The sequence below is a fragment of the Mirounga leonina genome, unplaced genomic scaffold (genome assembly GCF_011800145.1).
Source record: "Mirounga leonina isolate KUSES-001 unplaced genomic scaffold, KU_Mleo_1.0 Mir_127, whole genome shotgun sequence".
NCBI lineage: Eukaryota > Metazoa > Chordata > Mammalia > Carnivora > Phocidae > Mirounga > Mirounga leonina.
In genome coordinates this window covers 311,442-331,164 of record NW_023270316.1, presented here as the reverse complement: position 1 = coordinate 331,164, position 19,723 = coordinate 311,442, and the positions used below count along the sequence as shown (strand labels likewise).

The 19,723-nt window shown below is 57.9% G+C and overlaps 2 protein-coding genes across 5 annotated transcripts in view; both read right to left on the bottom strand.

The window, feature by feature from the left end:
* Window positions 1–4,006: 4,006 nt before the first annotated feature.
* Window positions 4,007–13,179, bottom strand: CUNH13orf46 (chromosome unknown C13orf46 homolog). Its single transcript, XM_035003777.1, has 9 exons — window positions 12,964–13,179; window positions 11,493–11,603; window positions 11,102–11,270; window positions 9,688–9,739; window positions 8,964–9,051; window positions 8,807–8,854; window positions 7,819–7,866; window positions 6,212–6,279; window positions 4,007–4,125 (listed from the first exon to the last, which is right to left on the bottom strand). The coding sequence occupies exons 1-9, from the start codon at window positions 13,177–13,179 to the stop codon at window positions 4,059–4,061; spliced, it is 867 nt and encodes a 288-aa protein (XP_034859668.1). The 3' UTR covers window positions 4,007–4,058.
* A 3,827-nt stretch (window positions 13,180–17,006) lies between these two features.
* Window positions 17,007–19,723, bottom strand: part of RASA3 (RAS p21 protein activator 3) — a 111,636-nt gene continuing 108,919 nt past the window's right edge. For all 4 annotated transcript variants that reach the window (XM_035002995.1, XM_035002997.1, XM_035002996.1 and 1 more), the window contains 2 exons: window positions 18,918–19,101; window positions 17,007–18,471 (listed from right to left, as the gene is read on the bottom strand). In XM_035002995.1, coding sequence (XP_034858886.1) covers window positions 18,396–18,471; window positions 18,918–19,101 — 260 coding nt within the window. In that variant the 3' untranslated portion in view covers window positions 17,007–18,395. The remainder of the gene's footprint in view (window positions 18,472–18,917; window positions 19,102–19,723) is intronic.

Below are 19,723 nucleotides of genomic sequence, written 5' to 3'. Positions count from 1 at the left end.
TGCCCCCACATCGCTGGGGACCGAGGCATCTGTGACAGCAGGCTCACCAAGGGCCTCAGGATGGCCACAGTTTGATGGAGTTTCACCGTTTATTTTGTGGAGGTCATTGTGGGAAGGATTTATTTAGGGGTGAGCTTCCACATGAACCAAGAATTGTCCAGCCCTGGGAGGTACCCAGGATGCTCTAAATAGTGGTGCCAGGGAGGACTGTCTGCCTGTCTGTTCTACGGAGCTCGTGGGGTCATGGGTCGTGAGGTCCGAGGGCAGGGCGGGCCGGCACCTCAGAACGTGACCTCTGGGCTGCGGGTGTAAGTTCTGAGCCTTAAATTGGAGGCGCGGAGATGCACAGTGCACACAGGGTCTGGGTCAAGCCCCCGGTCCTGCCCACGAACTGATGGCCAACAACGCATTCACATTCCGGCCTCCCCTTTAGTGAACAACCAGAGTTAAAATTCTCTGATGGTGATGAAGCGACTCGCCATCGCCTCCTCTTGGACAGTGGCGGTGACCTCCCGCTGAAGAACAGAGGCGGGGATGCGCCGCACCAGGCCTGCCACCAGGGGGCGCACTGGACAAGCGCCTCTGCGCGCTCAGGGCGCGGCTGGCGGGTCCGGGGCTGGCTGCAGGAGACGCATCTTGCCCCGCGAGGTCCGTGGAGGCAGCGGGAGGGGACCAGAGGGCAGCCGCCCCAGCCGGAACAGCATATTCAGGTCGGCACTTGGGCAAGGTGATCTCTGAGGGCAGCAGCCCGTGACCGGCGTCCCCCAGGGCCCCTCACACATACACCGTCAGCTACAAAATGGGGCTAAGAATCGAACTCACCCTGTAGGCTGTTGTGGAATTAATGACTTAAAATTTGCAAAACTGCTCAGGACAGTTTCCTGTGCTTGGCGCAGAGCTTTCTGCGGTTGCCGCTGTTGTCCGAGGGCTCTCACATCGCATTTATCTCTGCGGTGCACTGGCCTGGGGTGCAGCCAACGGAGGTCTCTTCTCAAAGTGATGAAGTTCATTTCTATGGAACTACCGTGTTCACTGGACGCCCACTATCCGCTTGTGACATAATGAAAACTTGTAAACAAAGAAACTGGGGTGCAATGTGATGCTGATCTTGTAAAAAAGCTGTATTTATCCATCTGCTCCATACATAGCTCTCTAGAGAACTCTATGAAAATTCTAGCACGGAGAACGTGAGAGAGAGGACAAATTGAATGGTTTTGTTAGCTCCCATATTACCCACAAGGAAGATGCGTATAGAATCCTATATTCTAGGGTGGGTAGAATTACATTATTGGAAAGAATAGGCTGGAGGCATTGCTGTGGGGTGTTTGGGGGCCCAGGAAAAGCCGCACGTAACCCGTGTGGCTCCATCAGCCGTGTGTGGGCTTGACCCTGCCGGTCCTGTCCTTGCCCCAGGAGGGCTCTGTGGGCCTCTCTCACTTACTGGTGTCTGAGTAGGTTGGGGGAGCCCCAGCAGGGTCAAGAAAGAAACCAGGTCATGCCTGGGACCGCGGACGAGGGGGACCACCACCTGGGACCATTGGCCAAGCCTGTTTGTGACAGAAAATGCTACCAGTGAGCCTGCATCAGGGTCCCTGGCAGGCTGAGGTGGGGCACCCTGAGGACCGGGGGGCCTCTGAGCAGGGGGCGGCAAGAAGAGGGTTCGAAGGCACCCTGGGCCAACTTGGCAGCCGAGGACTCGGGATGAACACTCGGGCTTCCCACTTGCTTTCTGGCATGCTGTGTCCAGTGGCGAATGAATGGGCCCTCCTGTGCCTGTGAACCAACCTCCTCCAGGCTGTCTGCTCTTCCAAACCTGCCTCTCCCCTCATCCCCCTCGGGGCTGGTGCATTTCTCTGGCAGGAAAGAGCGTCCTACCCACGGGCAGGGCCTGCTCCATGGAGGCCTCAGCGGGGGCCGAGGTACAGCTAGGCAGGGACTGGCAAGCCTTGACACGCCCAATGGAGGCTTGGCGCTTTCCTTGTGTGTCTCCCCCCTCAAGAGCCTCTGGCTCCCAGGGCCCCGGCCCGCAGCTCAGGGACTTGGCATGTGAGCAGGAGGCCGGAACCAAAGCCACCACACCTGCAAGCCAAGCTCCTCTGGTTACCCCCCAGGCCCGCCCTGGACCAGCTCCCCTGCAGACACCCCCAGACAATATGGAGCAGAACCTTAAGGTTCAGAGGCCCAGTGAAAAGTCCGACATGCATTTGATTTGGGAGAATTTATACCCTAAACCGGTGAAAGGTCTCAAGCAAGCCAGCCATGCTGGGCACACCTGGGGCCTCCCTGCTTTCCAGGCCCCGAGAGGCTAGCAGCCACACATCATGACAAGGGATGGACAACGGACGGAGAGGAATGGCAGGCAAAGGGCCACCCAGGCCCAGTCACCCTCCTGGCCTGTGTTTGAGCGTGGGCATAGAGGAACCAGCAAAGCCACTCTGGCCAGTGCTGCTCTGTGGAGAGGGCCCCGGGACCCAGGCATGGAGCTCTGCTCCTCCCGTCCTGGCCAAAGGGCAGACCAGCTGTCCCTCCAGAAGCTTCCTGGATGCCTTGGTAGTAGGCAGCAGCAGTTAGGGGTCGGGCAGGGACAGGGGCTGCCTGTCTGGGGGCTGGGACAGGGCACAAGCAGGGGCCCCAACCTCCGTGTAGAGCACCTCTGAGCACCTGGCATATTATGAGCACTCAGCAGAGGGGCCTTTTCTGTGATCTGGTCATGCAATGACAGCATGGCCACATGCCTGTCCAGGGACGCCAGGTTCCATGGTTGGATCTCAGCCCACAGTTTCCAGCTGCCTCTGAACCCCCCTGTTCTCAGATGGACAGTGTTGCAGAGGGACGGCGGCTGTTTGGGGGTTTCACCTGTCTGACTCTTCTGGCCTCTGGGCCCAGACATTCCTCACCCTGAGATGCTGCTTGTCACCGGCCCGTGTCCTCCTGCACGCTTGCATGTGCCGTAGGTGCGTGTGTGTGTGTGTGTGGGCACGGCTGCCCACACGGTGCTTTGTGGGCAAGTGTATGTGCTCACACAGGCATTACCCGTGCACGTGTGTGTCCACATGCATGCAAGGACACATGTGTGCATGCATGTTGTGTAGATGTGTTCATCCATGCACAATGTACGCCATGCGTGCATATACACGTGTGCGTGTACGTATGCTTGTTCATGAGTGTGCATGTGTGTGCATGAGAGTGAACGGGTGTGTGTGCTGTGTTCTCAGTCTTCGGCTGGACCACAGATTGGCCTGGGGTGGTTTGCTGAGACTCGGCTGTCTGAACAGAGACACTCCGAACCCCTTGTCAAGGCTCCCTTTGTGTGGCCCTCTGCTCCCGCACCCATACCCTGCAAGCACCATCTCCCGAGCCTCGATCACAAGGCAGGACCCTGTGAGCCCCCTGGGACTGGGACCTCCTGCACGCAGCCGCAAGCGTGGCCCACTCCTGGCGAAACTCACCTCCCAGGGCCTCAGGGATCACGCCCAGCCTCCCTAAGGGCTCCTCTCACTGGGGCTGGGGCCCCCCAGGTGCATTTGGGGCCAAGTTTGTGGGCCATCGCTGAGAGTAGAGCCCTCTCCAGGGCCCCATGGGATCTGACTTTGTTTCTGGGTGTTCATAGGATCTGAAAGGTAGGGCTGGGTGATCACGGCCGCCATCATGCTCATGTGACCTGGGAGGCTCAGCCTTCTGTCACTGAGCCCACCTCCCTTCTCCCAGTTACATTTCAGGGAATGAGATGCATGGAAGGAAGAGATAGGGATCCCTCAACAGAGACCAGAGAAGGAGAACACCTTCCGTTCACACTTTATTGTGTCTTTTTAAAAGATGGCATCGTCCCTTAGCCAGTGGATCAGTGGTTCACACCTGGGTGGTCATCAGTGCCCTGAAATGGTTTGAGTGGTGTTTCTCAGGGCTGCTTGTCTGCACCCGCCACCCCCCCGTCCCTCCCTCCCAGGTCACTGCAGGACTGAGGAGGCTGGGAAGTCAGGAGAGCAGCTTCCTGTTCCCTCCAGATGCCCCCTTGCCTTCCAGCCCAGTCCCAGTGCAAACTACCTTCTCCAAGGCCGCTACACACTCTCCTTCACCTTCCTTCTGGTGGAATAAGGGATGCAGCACACCCAGCTGGTCTTGGTCCTAGAGGCCAAGAGGAGGGCAGAGCAGGTGAGAGACAGGCATCTCCCACCCGGGCTCAGAGCCCAGGGCCACAGGCGGCACCCCTCCACCCCAGAGGCGTGCCCCCTCATCAAGCCCAGGGGCCCAGCGTTTGTCAATCGGAGGGTGACAGGGCCCTGCACACACAGTCAGACTCCTGAGCAGAACTGGGCTTGCCTTCCCACCAGCTGCCTGAGCTTCCTCCAGCCCACCCAGTGCCTTTGTGCTCTGTGCTGGGAAGCCTAAGAAGGGGCCCCTTGAACATGAAAGACCTCCCAGACCAGCTGAGCAAACTGCTCCCCTTGGCCCCAAAGCCAGGCTGTCTCCTGCTGTCCCCACACCCAGCCCTGCTCATTTCCAGAACACCACAGCCTGTGCTTTTCCCTCCTGGCTGGTCTCTGGGGTCTCCACTTCCAACCAAAGCTGCCTCTGGGACGAGTCAGCTGTCGCCCTTCCCTTTGCAGGGACCCCACAGCTCAATATCAAAGCATCCCACTGGGCAATAAGTGACAGCTGGCCTATGGGTCCCCAACACACCATCTGAATAGGATGAGGGAGAGCCTGGAGAAGCCTCAGCTCTAAGGAAAAAGGAGATGGCAGGTGAGCAGGGCAGCGGGACAGACAGGTCACCCTGATACTGCCCAGCAGGCGTGAAGGCCAGGCCCACATGGCGGGCTCTCCACAGGCCCCCTTCCCACTGGCTAGCCGGCCTCCAGCAGCCAAGGCTTGGATCTGTGTGCTGGCCCTGGCTTACAGGCTTTCTGGGGGCAGCAGAGTCATCAGGCGGGGGGGCAGAGACCACGAGGCCAAGTGGGTGGACTGGGGATTGTCTGGCCCTTGGGGCAGAAAACAAAGCCACCAAGCTGCGTCCAGTGTGGCTGAATCCATGGCCACATCCGTTAAGAAACAATGAGAAAAATAAAGGTCTGCTTAAGAAAGACCCACCTACGTTCAGCCTAGATCTGGAAGTGTGCCAGGACAATGCCGGCATCTTAGCAAAAGCCGGGGAGACCCCCTGTGTAAGTAGAGATGGGCAGGAGTGCGGGGCCGTGTGAGCCAAGGGGTGACCCGTCCTCCCAGAAGCTCCCCCGCAGTACATACAAGTCTGGGGGAAGGTGGTGGTTCTAATGACACCACCAAGTAAGCAGAGGCCCCAAAGCTGCAGGCGCTCGCAGTGGGCGATGCGGAGATGGTGCCTGTGGAGACCCCCAGCCCCTCTCCTGAGGGCGTCGTGTGCGTCCCAGGTCCAGCCTCCGAGCCCACGTGCTCCTGCCCCATCCTCACTGTTGCTAAGAGGGGGCCTGGCGGACCTAAGGCTTGTGTGTTTCAGTTATTTAAAAAGGACCATGTGTCGGGTTTACAAAGTAATTTACTTTGTATCTAAATATCTGTTAGAGATATTTTTCTTTTAAAAAGTGTTTAAGCAAATAAGCCGAGATATTAATATAGTTAATTCTGAGAAGTGGAAAATTGGATAAATTGCTATTTTCTTCTTAGTGTTTCTCTATATTGCTTAAAATAAAAATAGATCCATGGGCCCTTGGGTGACACAGCGACCTGCTCCCAGCGCCCTTTATGGCCTGAGGATGTCGTGGAACTTGGCTGGCCCTACCCAGTCTCCACCATAAAACGGTGTAGGTAGTCAGGGCAAATGTGCCTCCCACCCCAGCTCCGGGGCCCACTTTGCAGAGGCTCTGGCCGGTGATGGGTCCTCCCTCCTGGTGAAACCCCAAAGTGAGAAGCTGGAACCACCCACATGGCAACACTTCCCTCTCTCCTTCTCTGCTTCCTCCCACCTCTCCTGCCTCATTCTCTGGCCAATTTGTCAGCTCATGGGATGGGGAGAAAGGGTCTGGCGGGGGTGGTGAGTAGGACTCCAGGTAAGGGTCATCCCGAAGTCCCACCGCTCCCCTCTCAGCCCCTTCAGACTCATCGGTGCTTGGGTGTCTGCCCGCACGGGGAAGGGAGGAGTGCATGCAGTGGAGTTCTGCCCATTCAGCATGAGGCCCAGTGGGCCCACCGGACACCGCAGTAGAGGAGACCCCCCCCCCCGCCACGCATCACTCACTCGTCTTCTGACAAACCCCCCATGTCCATCTGGGACGGCTTCTCTTCTCGCATGGCACCTGTGACCACCTGTGGAAAGTGGCAGGAGCAGTTCAGGGAACCATGCTGAATCAACCCATCAACCACAGCCACCAAGGCCAGACCTGCTAGACCTGCCCAAGGACCAGATGGAGGCATGGAGACTGTGCTGGCACTGAGACTCTTCCCAGAAGGTGGGGCACCCTCAAGTGAAAATTTCCAAAGAGGGGGAGGGGGCACCTGGCTCAGTCAGTTAAGTGTCTGACTCTTGATTTCAGCTCAGGTCAAGATCTCAGCATTGTGAGATCAAGCCCTGCGCTGGGCTCACATGCTGAGTGTAGAGCCTGCTTAAGATTCTCTCTCTCTCCCTCCCTCTGCCCCTCCCCTCCCCTGCTCTCTCTCATTCTGTGTGTGTCTCTCTCTAAAAGAAAGAAGGGAGGGAGGGAAGGAAGGAAGGAGGGAGGGAAGGAAGGAAGGAAGGAAGGAAGGAAGGAAGGAAGGAAGGAAGGAAGGAAAGAAACTTCCAGTTAGGGCACCCTGACCAAGAAATTGTGCCCTTGATGTGGGTCACTGTGACCTCCAGACTGTAATCCCAACTCTGTCACTGGATGACCCTCCTTGAGTTCTTAAGACCTGTGGTACCCCTAAAATAGCCTTGTGCAAGGTTAGTAGCCAGCATTCTTCACTGTACCACATGTTTTGGGTGCAAAGAGATAGGAGGTGCAATCTGGAAAAGAACAATCCCTAGGCAGGAGCTTAAATTTCCAAGATAGAACTTCAAAACACTTCCAGAGATGGCTGCCCACTACAGCTGAGAAATGGAGGACACCCTAGGACATTTGTGTTGGATGGTCCAGACAGGCCATTGGTCAACACCTTCATTGTACAGAAGATGATACTGTGAGAATGATGATGATGATGATGATGGTGATGAGGTGATGGTGTTGTTGGTGGTGATGGTGATGATGGTGGTGATGTTAATGTTGGTGATGTTGATGGTGGTGGTGGTGGTGATGGTGGTGATGTTGATGGTGGTGATGTTGGTGGTGATGTTGGTGATGTTGACGGTGGTGGTGGTGGTGGTGATTGTACCTGATACTGAGGCTTTCTGGGTATAGGCACCATCTGAGTGCTTTACAGAACAACCCTGGAATGTGGGTACTACCAAGATCCCCATTGTATGGATGAAACAACAGAGGCACTGAGAGGTATGGTGACTTGAGTATTTACTGGCAGAGCCAGATGTGGAGGCCAGGTCTCCAACTCCCAAGCCTATGCCCTTTGTATCACCCCAGTGTGATCCCAGAAGAGGTTCTCAGGGCCTATGGGCACCGTGAGGGTTGACCCTGGCCCTGGACCCTCTGATGATGCCAGGATGCGTGCAGGTTGGAGGATAAGAAGGAGGCAAGGGTGGCTTTCAGATTCCCAGGCCAGGCCTCAGCACCCCAGAGTCCTCCTGGCACTGCTGGCCCGCCTTGGCCTCAGCCTACAATACATTCTTGTGGGACAGGTTCATTGGACAAGCCTCGTGGGCCCTGAGCACCAGCATTCCTGGCAGGTGGTCTGGCTCTGTCGTCTGAGGGCTTTTACCTCCTCGGCATGGTCTCCCAGATCAATCTCCACAAACACAGATGGTTTCTGTGAATGGAAACCAAAGACGTATGGATGGCAGGCTAGGGTGAGCTGGAGAGTAGAGGAGGCTTCCTGGGAGGGGCACTGGGCTCCGGGCCCTGGGGCAGCCGGGTCTGCATGACCACCACTGGGGCCACAAGATAGTGGTTGTGCTCAGTGGGGGCTCCTGAGGAGCTGGGCAGAGAGGTGCTGGCCGTGTGGATGGCAAGGTGTCCATGGCCAGTGCTGGCAGAGAGAAGGGAAGGACTATGGCCTCCCATCTCTCCCTACTCACCCCCTCAGGTCCCTGAGATCCTGGGGTCTCCCCTGGCTTCCCCCTTTGAGAACCAGGGCTGTGGGTCACAAGGCAATGCCCGGAGCTGCCCATACCTGCACACTGCCCACCAGCCTCCTGGTACCCACTCTGCCCCGTGCTGGTGAGGACTCCCACTGAGGCACAAAAGCCTCAGGCAGCTCCAGGGGCTGCCGCCCACCTGGGCCGGCCCAGAATGCCAGATGTGTCTGGGGATGAACCCCTGGATCCCACCAGGGACTGTCGTAGGTCCTGATAAAACAGGTCCAGCTCCTTCTCCATTCCCTCCCACAATTGGGAAGAAAATGAGAGCCTCCTTCCCTCAGAAAGTGCCCAGTGGGGATTCCTACCACCACTCTGATGGGTCTCTGGCCAGTGCACCAGGGCATGGGCAGGGGGCATGTCTCTGAGCCACCTGTCAGGTCCCATATGCCTTTGGCAACTGTGCTGTTTGGAAAGCTGGGGTTAGGATGCCCAGCATCAGCCAGGAGCACAGGGCTGGGCCCAAAGTCTCTTGGGTCGAGGTTGCACTGGGTCCAGCCTGCAGCATGGCCCTGCCAAGAGGACCCCAGGACCACGTGTCCACAGCCTGCTGGTGGTCCCACAGGACTGTGCCTGGCAGGCCTTCCTGTTAAGAAAGTCAAAGGCTCTTGCCTCTTTTCCTGGAGGGTCATCCAGCTTGATGGACTCTGGTCCTTGTTCCTAGGGAGGACACCCAATAGGTAAATACCAGCAGGACCTGAGGACAGCGGACATGTGTCCGGCCAGCCCTCCCACTCTTGCCACTGGCCTCTGGGTGGCTCCTCTTCACCTCTGGTTCTGTCCTTCCACCATCTGGGTCCAACTTTCTGAGGGCGTCCTGATTCTTCTCCTGCTTGTCTTCCTCAGAGTCTGCCTGACTGTAGGAGGAGCGGGGCGATGGATCAGGATGGGCGCCATGGAGATGTGGCTTCGGGCTGGCCCTTTCTCCCCTTGGGTGTTGGGAAAGTTCTGGGACGTCCCCTGTGGAGCAGCGTGGGACAGGGTGTGGAGGCCCTTCCTCCTGCCTGGGGGTGTGAGGGTGGGTGGGCTGGAGGACGAGGCAGAGGTGTCCAGCACTGGGCATCAAGGACTAGGCAGTGCTACTTGAGGAAGGTTCTATGGCGATGTGGTGGTGCCGGGGGCCTGTCCACCAATGGTGCACATCCAGACCTTCCCCAACAGATGAGACCTCTGGCATGCCCAGCGGTCTGGAGAGTCGAGTGCAAATGTCTGCCTAGGACAGGCACCTGCTCCAAGAGTCTGGGCCTTGGCCAGCTGCAGGGGCTGCAGGGGCTGCAGGGGCTGCAGGGGCTGCAGGAGGGGGGCGGGGATGGCTCGCAGCCCTGAGATACCCTCCCACCTGAGCCCTTGGGGTCTTCTCAGGACACCTTTTCTTCTCAGGGTTCCTTCAGGGTCCGAGTGTCGACCTCGGGGCTGGGCCTGCTCCCCACCCCACTGTCTCTTGTGTCATCCTTGTGTCTGAAAACCACCTCTCCTGGACAACGACCACCTACCAGCTGGCTTCTTCAATGTCACCTTGTAGGTCCTTTCCCTGGTCCTCGGACTCTGGGGAGGAAGGAGCAGCATTTGCCATCAGCTCTCCCTGGGCCCGTGGCCTGGCCCTGTGAGGACTGACAGCACCCCAGCCCAGCCCTTCGGGGAGTGAGGGGCCCATAACCTGGCCCTACAAGGACGGACAGGCCTTCCTGCGGGTGCTGAGTCTGAGAGGACAGTCCAGGTCCCATTTCTGGGTGGCCGCATCTGAGCCCAGAATGGTAGAGGTGGCTGGTTCCCGGTAGCTGCCGCCTCCCCTCCAGCAGCTCGGTCCCCCGTCCTCCAGCCCCGCACACCCAGGCCCAGGATGCAGACACGGTACAGCCAGGTGGGAAATGACAAAGCCTTCAATCATCCTTCTGACGGGAGGCCTGGTGAGAAGCCTCCGAGCACCCTGTTACCGCAGAGGATTTCCACACAGAATCCCGACGGCTCACAGATCTCAGAGCTGCGGACACCTGTGGGCTGGGGCGGTGATGGCTGGGCTCCGGGAGGCGGCCTGCACACAGCTCCTGCTTCTCGGCAGAGACCAACAGCGTGGCTGGCCCTTGCGCTCTCCCATGACATCCTGCCCTGGGCCTGGGGCCAGGGATCCCCTGCCCCATGCCAGGCGACCTGCCTTGGTGGGAGAGTCATCTCAGCCAGGCCTCCTGGGTGCTCAGGGCACGTGGCCTTGGCCGTGTCGTCCGGACACTTCTCTCTGACTCGTGTGAGTCGCCTACGGGTGAGAACTAGGGGTCCTCCGTCCTTCTCTTGTTGGATGCACCCACACAGGCTCAGAGACGCCGAGGCCGCTGCTGGCTACCCGAGACAAAGCCCTAAAGGCAACGGGCAGGGATCTGAGGGAGCAGGGCTCGGGGTGGGGGGTGCAGCCTTTGGTCCTCAGAGCGTTTCAGAACTTAATGGCTCTCGAGACATCCCTCACGGAGAAGCCGCTCAGTCTCCACCTCAGAGAACAGGACCTGAGTGATTCAGATGCAGTAGTTTTCTAGCAGGGATTTTAGAATTGATTTCTTTTGGAAAAGCTTCAGCAGGCCCCCACCTGTAGGCACTCATGTGCATGCGTGTACGTGTATTTAGAAGACCCGGGGCTGATCCCTGAACCTGCTTCTTCCTATAATGTGTATCTGGCAAGAAGGAAGAATCAGTAAAAAGAGAGACGTGATTTCTTTTCCTCAAAGTAGACCCCCCAGTACATCTTCTGTCATAGAGGAAGGAGATTAATACTAAGTGTCTGCAGGTCTCGCCCCTTTCCTTCTTCTAAGAGAGCGCCTGAGTGTATCAGGGCTCTGAGCATATCGGGGCAGTGAGTGACCCCTTAGTCTGGAAGGCTCAGCCGACGAACGTGCAGCAGGCAGAGGGCTGGGGGCTGACGTGTGCCACTCCGGAGCTGAGTGAGGTCTGAGGACAGAGCAGCGGGGTCTCCAGAAGGTTCCCTTTGCTGCCTCTCTTCCTCAGCCGAGATGTGGCTATCTTCAAACTGCTTACAGATTACGTTTTGGCTGTGAGACCGCCTCCTGGGGTCCAGTGGGTGGCGGCGGGCCTGCAGGCACAGGCTGGGGGTCGGGCTAGTCAAGTATCCGAAATTGTGTCGACGGTGGTGCGGAGCTGGCTGGGGACGGGGAGCGACAGTGACCAAGACCCTCTTCGTAACAGGCCTTGATTCTGTGGTGGGGGTGCTTCAGGGGCCTGACGACACTGCCTTCACCTTGGCCACACAGCTGAAGGCTTCAGCAGGTCCCACCCACCTCCTCTCTGGACACACCCCCCCCTTGAGCATGCACGAGCGATGGACGGAGAGCTGGCTGCGGGCAAGGGTGCCCTCGCACAGGAGGGGTGGCAAGACGGGCCTGAGCGCCAGGGTCCCAGGCCGGCACTGTGGACACAGCGGCGTGAGCCCGGGCAGGTCCGCGGGGGCGTCCTGTGCAGGCGGCCAGGGTGGGGAGGTGGGCTCAATGCGTGGCCACCCAGGGTCCTAGCACACAGCCGCTGGGTTCCTGCTGTTCCCTCTGACACTGGGCTCATCCTGAGGCCCGACTGGACAGCAAGGCTGCAGATGTGCTCCAGCCGGCCCTCGTCCCGCCCACTGGGCTTGCAGCCGGGCTCCGGTGTCCTCCTCGCCCCTGCTCCCGGCTGGTGTACACCCGCAGGGCCCCCTCTTCTGGTCCTATTTTACCATGCGGACAGTGGGACCTGGAGCAGCCTGCCCCGTGCACGGCTGGTGAGCCTGCTGCTTGCCACCCTGTGGTCTCCGGGAGGTGGAACCCCTCTGGGGTGTCCTGTGGGGCTGCCAGGTCACCTGAGGTAGGACAGGGTGCCACGGGGCTGCCTCTCTGCCATTCACACTGTTTGGGGAGACCCAGCGGTGCTGGTGGGAGTATGGGAAATGGTGGGGGCGAGATTGTCCTCTCCTGTGGCCGGCCCCGTGGCAGCCTTATCAGACAGCCCGTGGGTCAATTTGCAATGTTGCCTGCATAGACTTAGTTTGATCTCTTCTTTGGGAAGCTTCACTCCTCTTCAGCGAGCCTGCGAAAGCGTCGCCCTGCTCAGAGGGTTCACGGGACGGAGGTGGTGGGAGAGGCTCGCAGCAGCCCCAGCCGCCAGCCAGCGGTGAGCACCTGCTCCTCCTCCCCTCCTGAGATTTTTACACCGAGAGAGCAGATATTCGCCCCTCGGGCTGGAACAGCAAACCCCATTTCCCACTTACTGTGTTTCAGTTCCGCGGCGTCCCAACATCCTCGTAAAGGGCCACTAGCTGGGTGGCCTTCCCAGCAGAGCCAGAACCTCGGAGGGCCCAGCAAATGACTGAACCAGTCACCTTCATCTCTCAGCCAACTCCCCCCGGGGAGAGGAGCTGGGGAGCCCGGGGGGAGAACCTCACGGTTCACACAAGGACTAGGTGTTCTGCCCGGCCCCCATGGCAGAGCGTTTAGGGAGAGCTTAGGTGGCAAGCACCGCCACGTGTAAGTTAGCGGGCCCGTATCCCTTGTCCATTACCCCCATGGGCTCACTGCTGGCCCTGCCTGGCAGGTTCCCTGAGCGGGACCGACCAGAGACGTTCCACGTGGCCACGGCCTTCTGGATGTACAACCCACCTCGCCCCACTCCCGACCTCAGCACAGCTTCCCGTGGCCGCCTCAGTGGGTCCCAGCCCCCGGTTCGGCCACCGGCAGACCCCGGGTCTAGCATGCTCTGCCCGGCCCTTAGGATTCTCCGCAGGGGCAAGGGGGCCGGGCTGGCGGGAGGGACGCCGCTGGGGGCCTACCCGGCTCCTTGGACAGCTTCTTGAGGCAGCTCGGAGGGTCCCCCTTCTGATGCAGGCCGCCCACACTCCTGCTCCTCTGGAGCTCGGCCACCTCGCTGCCTGCCTTGGGGTGTCTGGGGGCAACCCCTGATGGAGGGGCCCCGGGGCCCAGCCGGCGCCTCCGGTGTGTGGCCGCGTCCTTCTCCATCCTCCTCCCCTCCGCCAGGTTTCAGGAAAGAAGAGGGACGCAGGCTCCCAAGCGCACCCTCAGATGGAGCGCATGGCTTCCAACTCTGTCCGACGAGCAGCCCAGTGTGGCCAGGGGGCCCCCGTTGCCAAGTGGCCCCTGTGACATCACTGTGCAGTCAGAGGTCAGAAGTCAGCCCGGCGCAGCCCTTCCCGAGGCTGCCCTCCCTCCGAGGCCTTCATCAGCCCTCGCCCAGGCAGTGTGGATGCTGAGCACTTCTGCTGTGGGGTCGGCCTCAAGCCTTTGGACGATTTCCTCGTTTTGAGAATCTTTTTCCTCTTAGGGACGCCACCACGGACCAAACTCGGGCAAACGGCCCAGGGCTCGGGAGCGGCAGTGGTGGGGTCACGGGCATTCGTCCGGGCGACCAAGCGGGGAGGCTGCGTGTGGTGTCGGGGGTGGACGGGCAGCTGCGAGCTGCCAGCTGGCGAGCGCGGCCGACACGAGGCACCACCACGGAGACTCGGACGCTGGCTCCCCGCAGCCGGCGGGCGGCCAGGCCGACACAGACGCGGGCGCCGCCAGGACTGGTCTCTCCGGGAGCCGCTCCGCCAGCGCGTGCCTCCTCCCGTCCTCCCACGGTCGACCCTCTGCATGTCCCTGTCCTGATCTTCTGTTTGTTCGGGTCTTCTTCTGAGTCTAGTGACATTAGTTTCGGGGACAACATAGTGTCTCAACTCTCTACAGGGTGCTGTGCTCACCTCAAGTGCAGCCGCCTGTCACCTGGCCGCGCCCTCCCTGACGGCACCGTCTCACCCTGTGACCGCGTCCGTCCACACCCGGAGCCCCGGACCTCCCTGCCCTCCGCGCGCCCCGTTGATTCTCTGTGTTTATGGCTCTGATTCTGCTTTCTGTTTATTCATTCGTTTGTTGTTTATAGTCCACTTCTCAGTGGACTCACATGGTCATTTGCCTTTATCAGTCTGATTTAGTTCACTTGGCATGATACCCTCTGGGTCCAACCCTGTTGTCACAAGTGACACAATCTGATCTGACGCCTCAGTAATGCTCCATCGTGTGTACATGCCACATCGTCTTTATCCCTTCATCTGTCGATGGACACTCGGGCTGCTTCCGCATCCTGGCTGCTCGTATAAACCCAGGGGGGCACGTATCCCTTTGAATCAGTGTTTTTGTATCCTTTGGGGCAAACACCCAGTAGTGCAATTGCTGGGCGTGGGGTAGGGTAGCTCTATTTTTAGCCTTGTGATGAAACTCCATACTGTTTTCCAGAGTTTGCATCCCCCCAACACTGCAAGATTTGGGTTCCCCTTTCCCCGCATCCTCACCAACACCTGTTGTCTCTTGTGTTATTGATTTTAGCCATTCTGACAGGTGTGAGGTGATATCTCACTATGGTTTTGACTGGTATTTTCCTGATAATGAGTGATGCTGAGCATCTTTTCATGTGTCTGTTGGCTGTGTCCTAATCTCAGAAGGACACCAGTCATATGGGATTAGGGCCCACCCCAATGACTTTATGTGACCTATATGACCTTAATTACCTCTTTAAAGATCCTGTCTCCAAATACAGCCACAGTCTGAGGTGCTGGGGTCAGGACTTCACCATGAGTATTTGGGGGGCACAATTCAGCCCATAATACAACTTAACAGAAAATGTCTGGTAGCATCCCAGAATACGTTTTTTTTATTCTTATATTATCCCCATACATTGCATCATTAGTTTTAGATGTAGTGTTCCATGATTCATTGTTTGTGCATAACACCCAGTGCTCCATGCAGAACATGCCCTCCTCAATACCCATCACCAGGCTAACCCATCCTCCCACTCCCCTCCCCTCTAGAACCCTCAGTTTGTTTTTCAGAGTCCATCGTCTCTCATGGTTCGTCTACCCCTCCGATTTCCCCCGCTTCATTCTTCCCCTCCCGCTACCTCCTTCTTCTTCTTTTTTTTCTTAACATATATTGCATTATTTGTTTCAGAGGTACAGATCTGAGATTCAACAGTCTTGCACAATTCACAGCGCTTACCAGAGCACACACCCTCCCCAGTGTCTATCACCCAGTCACCCCATCCCTCCCACCCCACCCCCCACTCCAGCAACCCTCAGTTTGTTTCCTGAGATTAAGAATTCCTCATATCAGTGAGGTCATATGATACATGCCTTTCTCTGTTTGACTTATTTCACTCAACATAATACCCTGCAGTTCCATCCACGTTGTTGCAAATGGCAAGATCTCATTCCTTTTGATGGCTGCATAATATTCCATTGTATATATATACCACCTCTTCTTTATCCATTCATCTGTTGATGGACATCTTGGCTCTTTCCACAGTTTGGCTATTGTGGACATTGCTGCTCTAAACATCGGGGTGCATGTACCCCTTCGGATCCTTACTTTTGTATCTTTGGGGTAAATACCCAGGAGTGCAATTGCTGGATCATATGGTAGCTCTATTTTCAACTTTTTGAGGAACCTCCATACGGTTTTCCAGAGTGGCTGCACCAGCTTGCATTCCCACTAACAGTGCAGGAGGGTTCCCCTTTCTCTGCATCCCCACAGAATACGTTTTTAATCTCCAAACAACCAAGGCCATGGGAGACAGATCATAGTAGGGGTTTTCCCTGAGCAACTGGCAGATCATAAATACTCAGAACAAAGCAGAAGAGACTCCCTAATTCCACATGCACATCTATCCCCCCAAAACACTTCACAGCATCTCCGCATGCCGGAAGGCTCTGGTCACCCAGCCAAGGGGCTGGTGCGGCCGCTGACGTGGTGCCCAGGTACCCGTGTGCACAGCTGCTGGTCTGGGAGAGGCCAAAGGACTAAGGCCAGGATGGTAGGACGCTTAGGCTGTCTGGAGAAGAGCAGGTGGACACAGACTGAGGCCCCGAGAGCCACTGTGACCTGTCAGAGGGGTCCTGGGAGAGGGGCATCTGGTTCCACGTTCCTCGAGGTTTTCTCCTTTCTGTCCTCCCACGGGGGCAGAACTTCCCTGGGTCCCACAAGTGTCTGAGTCAGCCAGACTCCCTGGAGCCGCCCGAAGCCCTGCTGTGGACACTCACGTCCTGGCTGACTGATGCTGTGGCCTCTGACCTGGGGCCCTCGTGGGCAGGGACTCCCCCTCTGCACCCCTCAGCCCCCACCCAGCCCTAGTGCTATCCCGCTGCCGGGAGGGGCCGGATGGAAGCAGCAATGGCACCTTTCTCCCTGAGTCCATGCCCCCAGGCAGGGGCTTACCCCCCCCCACCCCGAGTCCAACCTGGTGTCCCCAGAGCCAGACCACCTGATTCTTTCCTAACAGCTGAATCAGGCTGGAATTAAAACAGCAACGGAGTGAAAACCACATGGAAAAAAGGAATAGGGAAACGATGTGTCCTTGCCCTGGCGGCAGGTCTCCTCCAGGCCACCCACCATGCATGCAGCCCCTTCCCTCCACCCGTCCAGGTGGGACAGGGCCCTCAGCAGCACTTCTGCCTCTCCACAGCCTTTCTTGCTGCTCCCCCTCGGATGCCTGTGACTGGTCCTGGAGCTCGAGGCCCACTGTGTCTCGGAGACAGTAGCACGTGCTGGGGCCCTTCTTCCCCTCCCTGGGCCAATGCCCGTCTCCATCCTCACTGGAGGTTCCCAGCAGAACACGCTCGGACGCACTCAGAGTGCCCGACCCCACATCTTTCCATCCCACAGAGCACTATGGTTTCCAGCTTGCTCCAAAGGCCCACAGCTGAACCTCTCCTGCCACTCAAGCATGTCATCCAGCCTCCACATGCCCCGCTCCGCCACGCACCCATCTCCCACATGCACCATTATCAAACCAGTCCTCAGAAAGAATAAAACATCTGTTTTAATTGGCCAGTAAAATACATTGCAAATCATTAGTATCTTAGAAACATTAAGTTACAAATCCATGTTAAAAATGGCAGTTTGGTACAGCCTAATAGTCGTGTGTCCCAAAGTTTATTTTTTGCAACGTTTCCCTCCACCGTCTTGGTGACAAGTGATGTTACTATCTGCCAAGGTTCAGAGTCCGAAGGACGGTATTTGCAGATAAAAGCAGGGATGGGCACAAGGTCTGCATGTTTGAACAGTGCTCTCCAAAGCTCGGAGGCTGACTGCCCCATGTCAGGACCCCCACCCCAACAGAAAAGCACCCACCACTGCCTGGCAGCTTCTAGGGGCTTCACAGAGACCCAGCAAAGCCCTGCTCCTGGGGGCTGCAGGGTCTGCACGGCTCAGGGCCTCGCGTCCCTTGGTGAGCTCTGGAGGGCCTTCCACTGGCTTCCAAGAGAAGCAGCTCATTCCCTTCGTTGCTTTGCTGTGCACCCTCCCCTTTGACGAGTACAGGCCTAGATGTTCCGAGGTACTTTATATCAAGGAGCTCATTAGAAACGGCCCCTTAAAAACGTTAAGAAAAACAGCTTGAAAATAATGCACATTTCTATTTTAAAAACCTTCCTCAAACTTCCAGAAGGGGCGGCTAATGTGGATTCTACTTTGAAGTTCCACTGACAGCAAAACAGCAACAACTTTTGCTTGAAGGGGGATGGGCTGGACACAAGCTCGGCCCGTCGCCGGCTCTGCCAGCGTCTGCAGCCCACAGGACTGGGACACCCATGTCTGCGAGAGCAGACTGGAACCTCCTCCCCGCAGGTACTCTGTGCAGACGGACCCCATACCTGCAAATCATCAAGAGCATCCTCACACTGGGATCTTCGTGCAGTGATACACAACGAAGCCACAAAACTGACCTCCAGGAATACTACCAACGTCAGGGCTGGACCCAGAAGGCCCGTGGGCGCGGCCGCCGGCAGGCAGGCTCACAGGAGACGATGCGCTCGGCGTCCTGGTCTTGCTGAAGCAGAGTGTGTGAAAGGAGGGAGCTGCAGGGCTCCACGGAGCGGGCACCAGAGCCCAGCAAAAGTGCACAGGACTCAGAAGCCCAAGCTCTGCAGAAAGCACGGCGTCCCTGGCCCCTCCTTCCAGAGAGGCCAGCTCAGGTCGCCGGCCACCAGTGTGGACACAGCGCACCAGCAACCACAGACACGGCCCGGGGAGAGCCTCAGAGGTCCCGTGAGCCTGGCGCCGGTCACAGGTGAGCTGCAGAAGTGTGGATGCCCTGCCCCATTGTCCTTTCTCTGTTCCCTCCTTCCCGAAGACCGCGGCTTTCCTGCTGCAGCTCAGGGCACCGTCCTGGGACAGGACATCCTGCTTCAAATGGAATGGGTGGAGGTCTCAGACTGCTGCCTGATGTAGCTTTGGAAGCTCTTGTCTCCAATGGGGTGCTCCCTGCAAAGGGGAAATGGGGGAGAATCTGCACGTTAGTACTTTTTTTCTATCTTCAAATGTGATATATGATCCTCGTAATAAAAAATGGTGAAAAATACAGACAAGCCAAGAAAAGGAAAGACTTAGCCAAAAGTTGCCCTACACAAGTGTTATCTGTGGCCCAGAGAAAGGCAACTTCTGGCCCATTAAAGCCTAATTTTGGAAGCAATGGATCTGGAGGCGGGAGGGTTTGGAGACAGGAGGTTCGGGATGTGCTGCCCCTGGGACACTGTCCAGAAGACCGGAGAGTACAGGAAGGCTGCTCTGAGGGAGACGGGGAGGCTGCCCCAGTCCTCTTGGGTGCATGCAGGTGGCTTCAGGGTAACGCTCAGGCCAGGAAGTTCCTTGCAGTCCCTTCCCCGTTACCTTTGCCAAGAGTTCCCCTACGACCCAGATGCCATACTCACTGGCTCCCGTACTTGGTCTTCTTGAACTTGTCCCTTTTGTACTGGGCGTGCTCCTGCTCGAGGGCCCCAACCCCAGCGATGACCTGCTTCAGTGTCTTGTAGGTCTCCTGGGGGTCGTCGATGATGAACGTCGAGTACTCCTCCTGTTCTGGCCCGTCGTACACGGACCTGCTCCCACAGGCTTCTGCAGCGTTGGGAGGGGCCGCAGGTCAGGGCAGGAACTCCATGGGCAGCCTCCTCAGGGAAGGGCTGACCGTTCCCCCGCAAACGCACAAAGAAGCAGAAGCCGTTCCCAAGAGCCGGGCCAACACTGAGCCCTGGAGAAGCCAGGGTCTGATGCCCCCTCTCTGACCAGCCTGTCCCCTGGGCGACCTGTGTCTGTCCACACCCCACTGCTCACCAAGCCAGAACCGGCAGATGTCTGTTCCTGGACACTGGGCCAGGGGGGCTCAAGGGCCTGTGGGGTCACCCAGGGTCGGTCTGGGGAGACCACCTCAAGGAAAGCCCCATCTTAGAAAGAGCTGCCAGGGCGTCACCCACCCAGCATTAACATGCACACCCTGTGGCTGGGACGTGTGGGCACAAGGTGCAAAAGAAGCTGTCCTCACGGGTGGCACTTTCTCAGCTAGTCTGCACGAGCGGCTTCCTAGGGCTTCTGTCACCCCCACCTGCTGGACACGTGACTTTCTCATTGGACCACATCACTCCTCCTGAAGACCATGCTGTGGCCTCCAGGCATCCACGAGAAGCACCCAAACACCTGAGCTGAGCCTGGGACCCCCGACCTGTTCCCCAAACACCTGAGC

Bases quoted from the DNA above. Each gene is read 5' to 3' on its own strand.
- CUNH13orf46 (XM_035003777.1), bottom strand. From the start codon at position 13,179: ATGGAGAAGGACGCGGCCACACACCGGAGGCGCCGGCTGGGCCCCGGG. The intron at 11,604-12,963 runs GCCCGGCCCCCT...CTGTGTCCACAG, and splicing joins CAGCGGCGTCCCTCCCGCCA to TGCCGGCCTGGGACCCTGGC. The intron at 11,271-11,492 runs GTGTGTCCAGAG...CTGTGCCTGCAG, and splicing joins CGTGCATGCTCAAGGGGGGG to GCCCGCCGCCACCCACTGGA.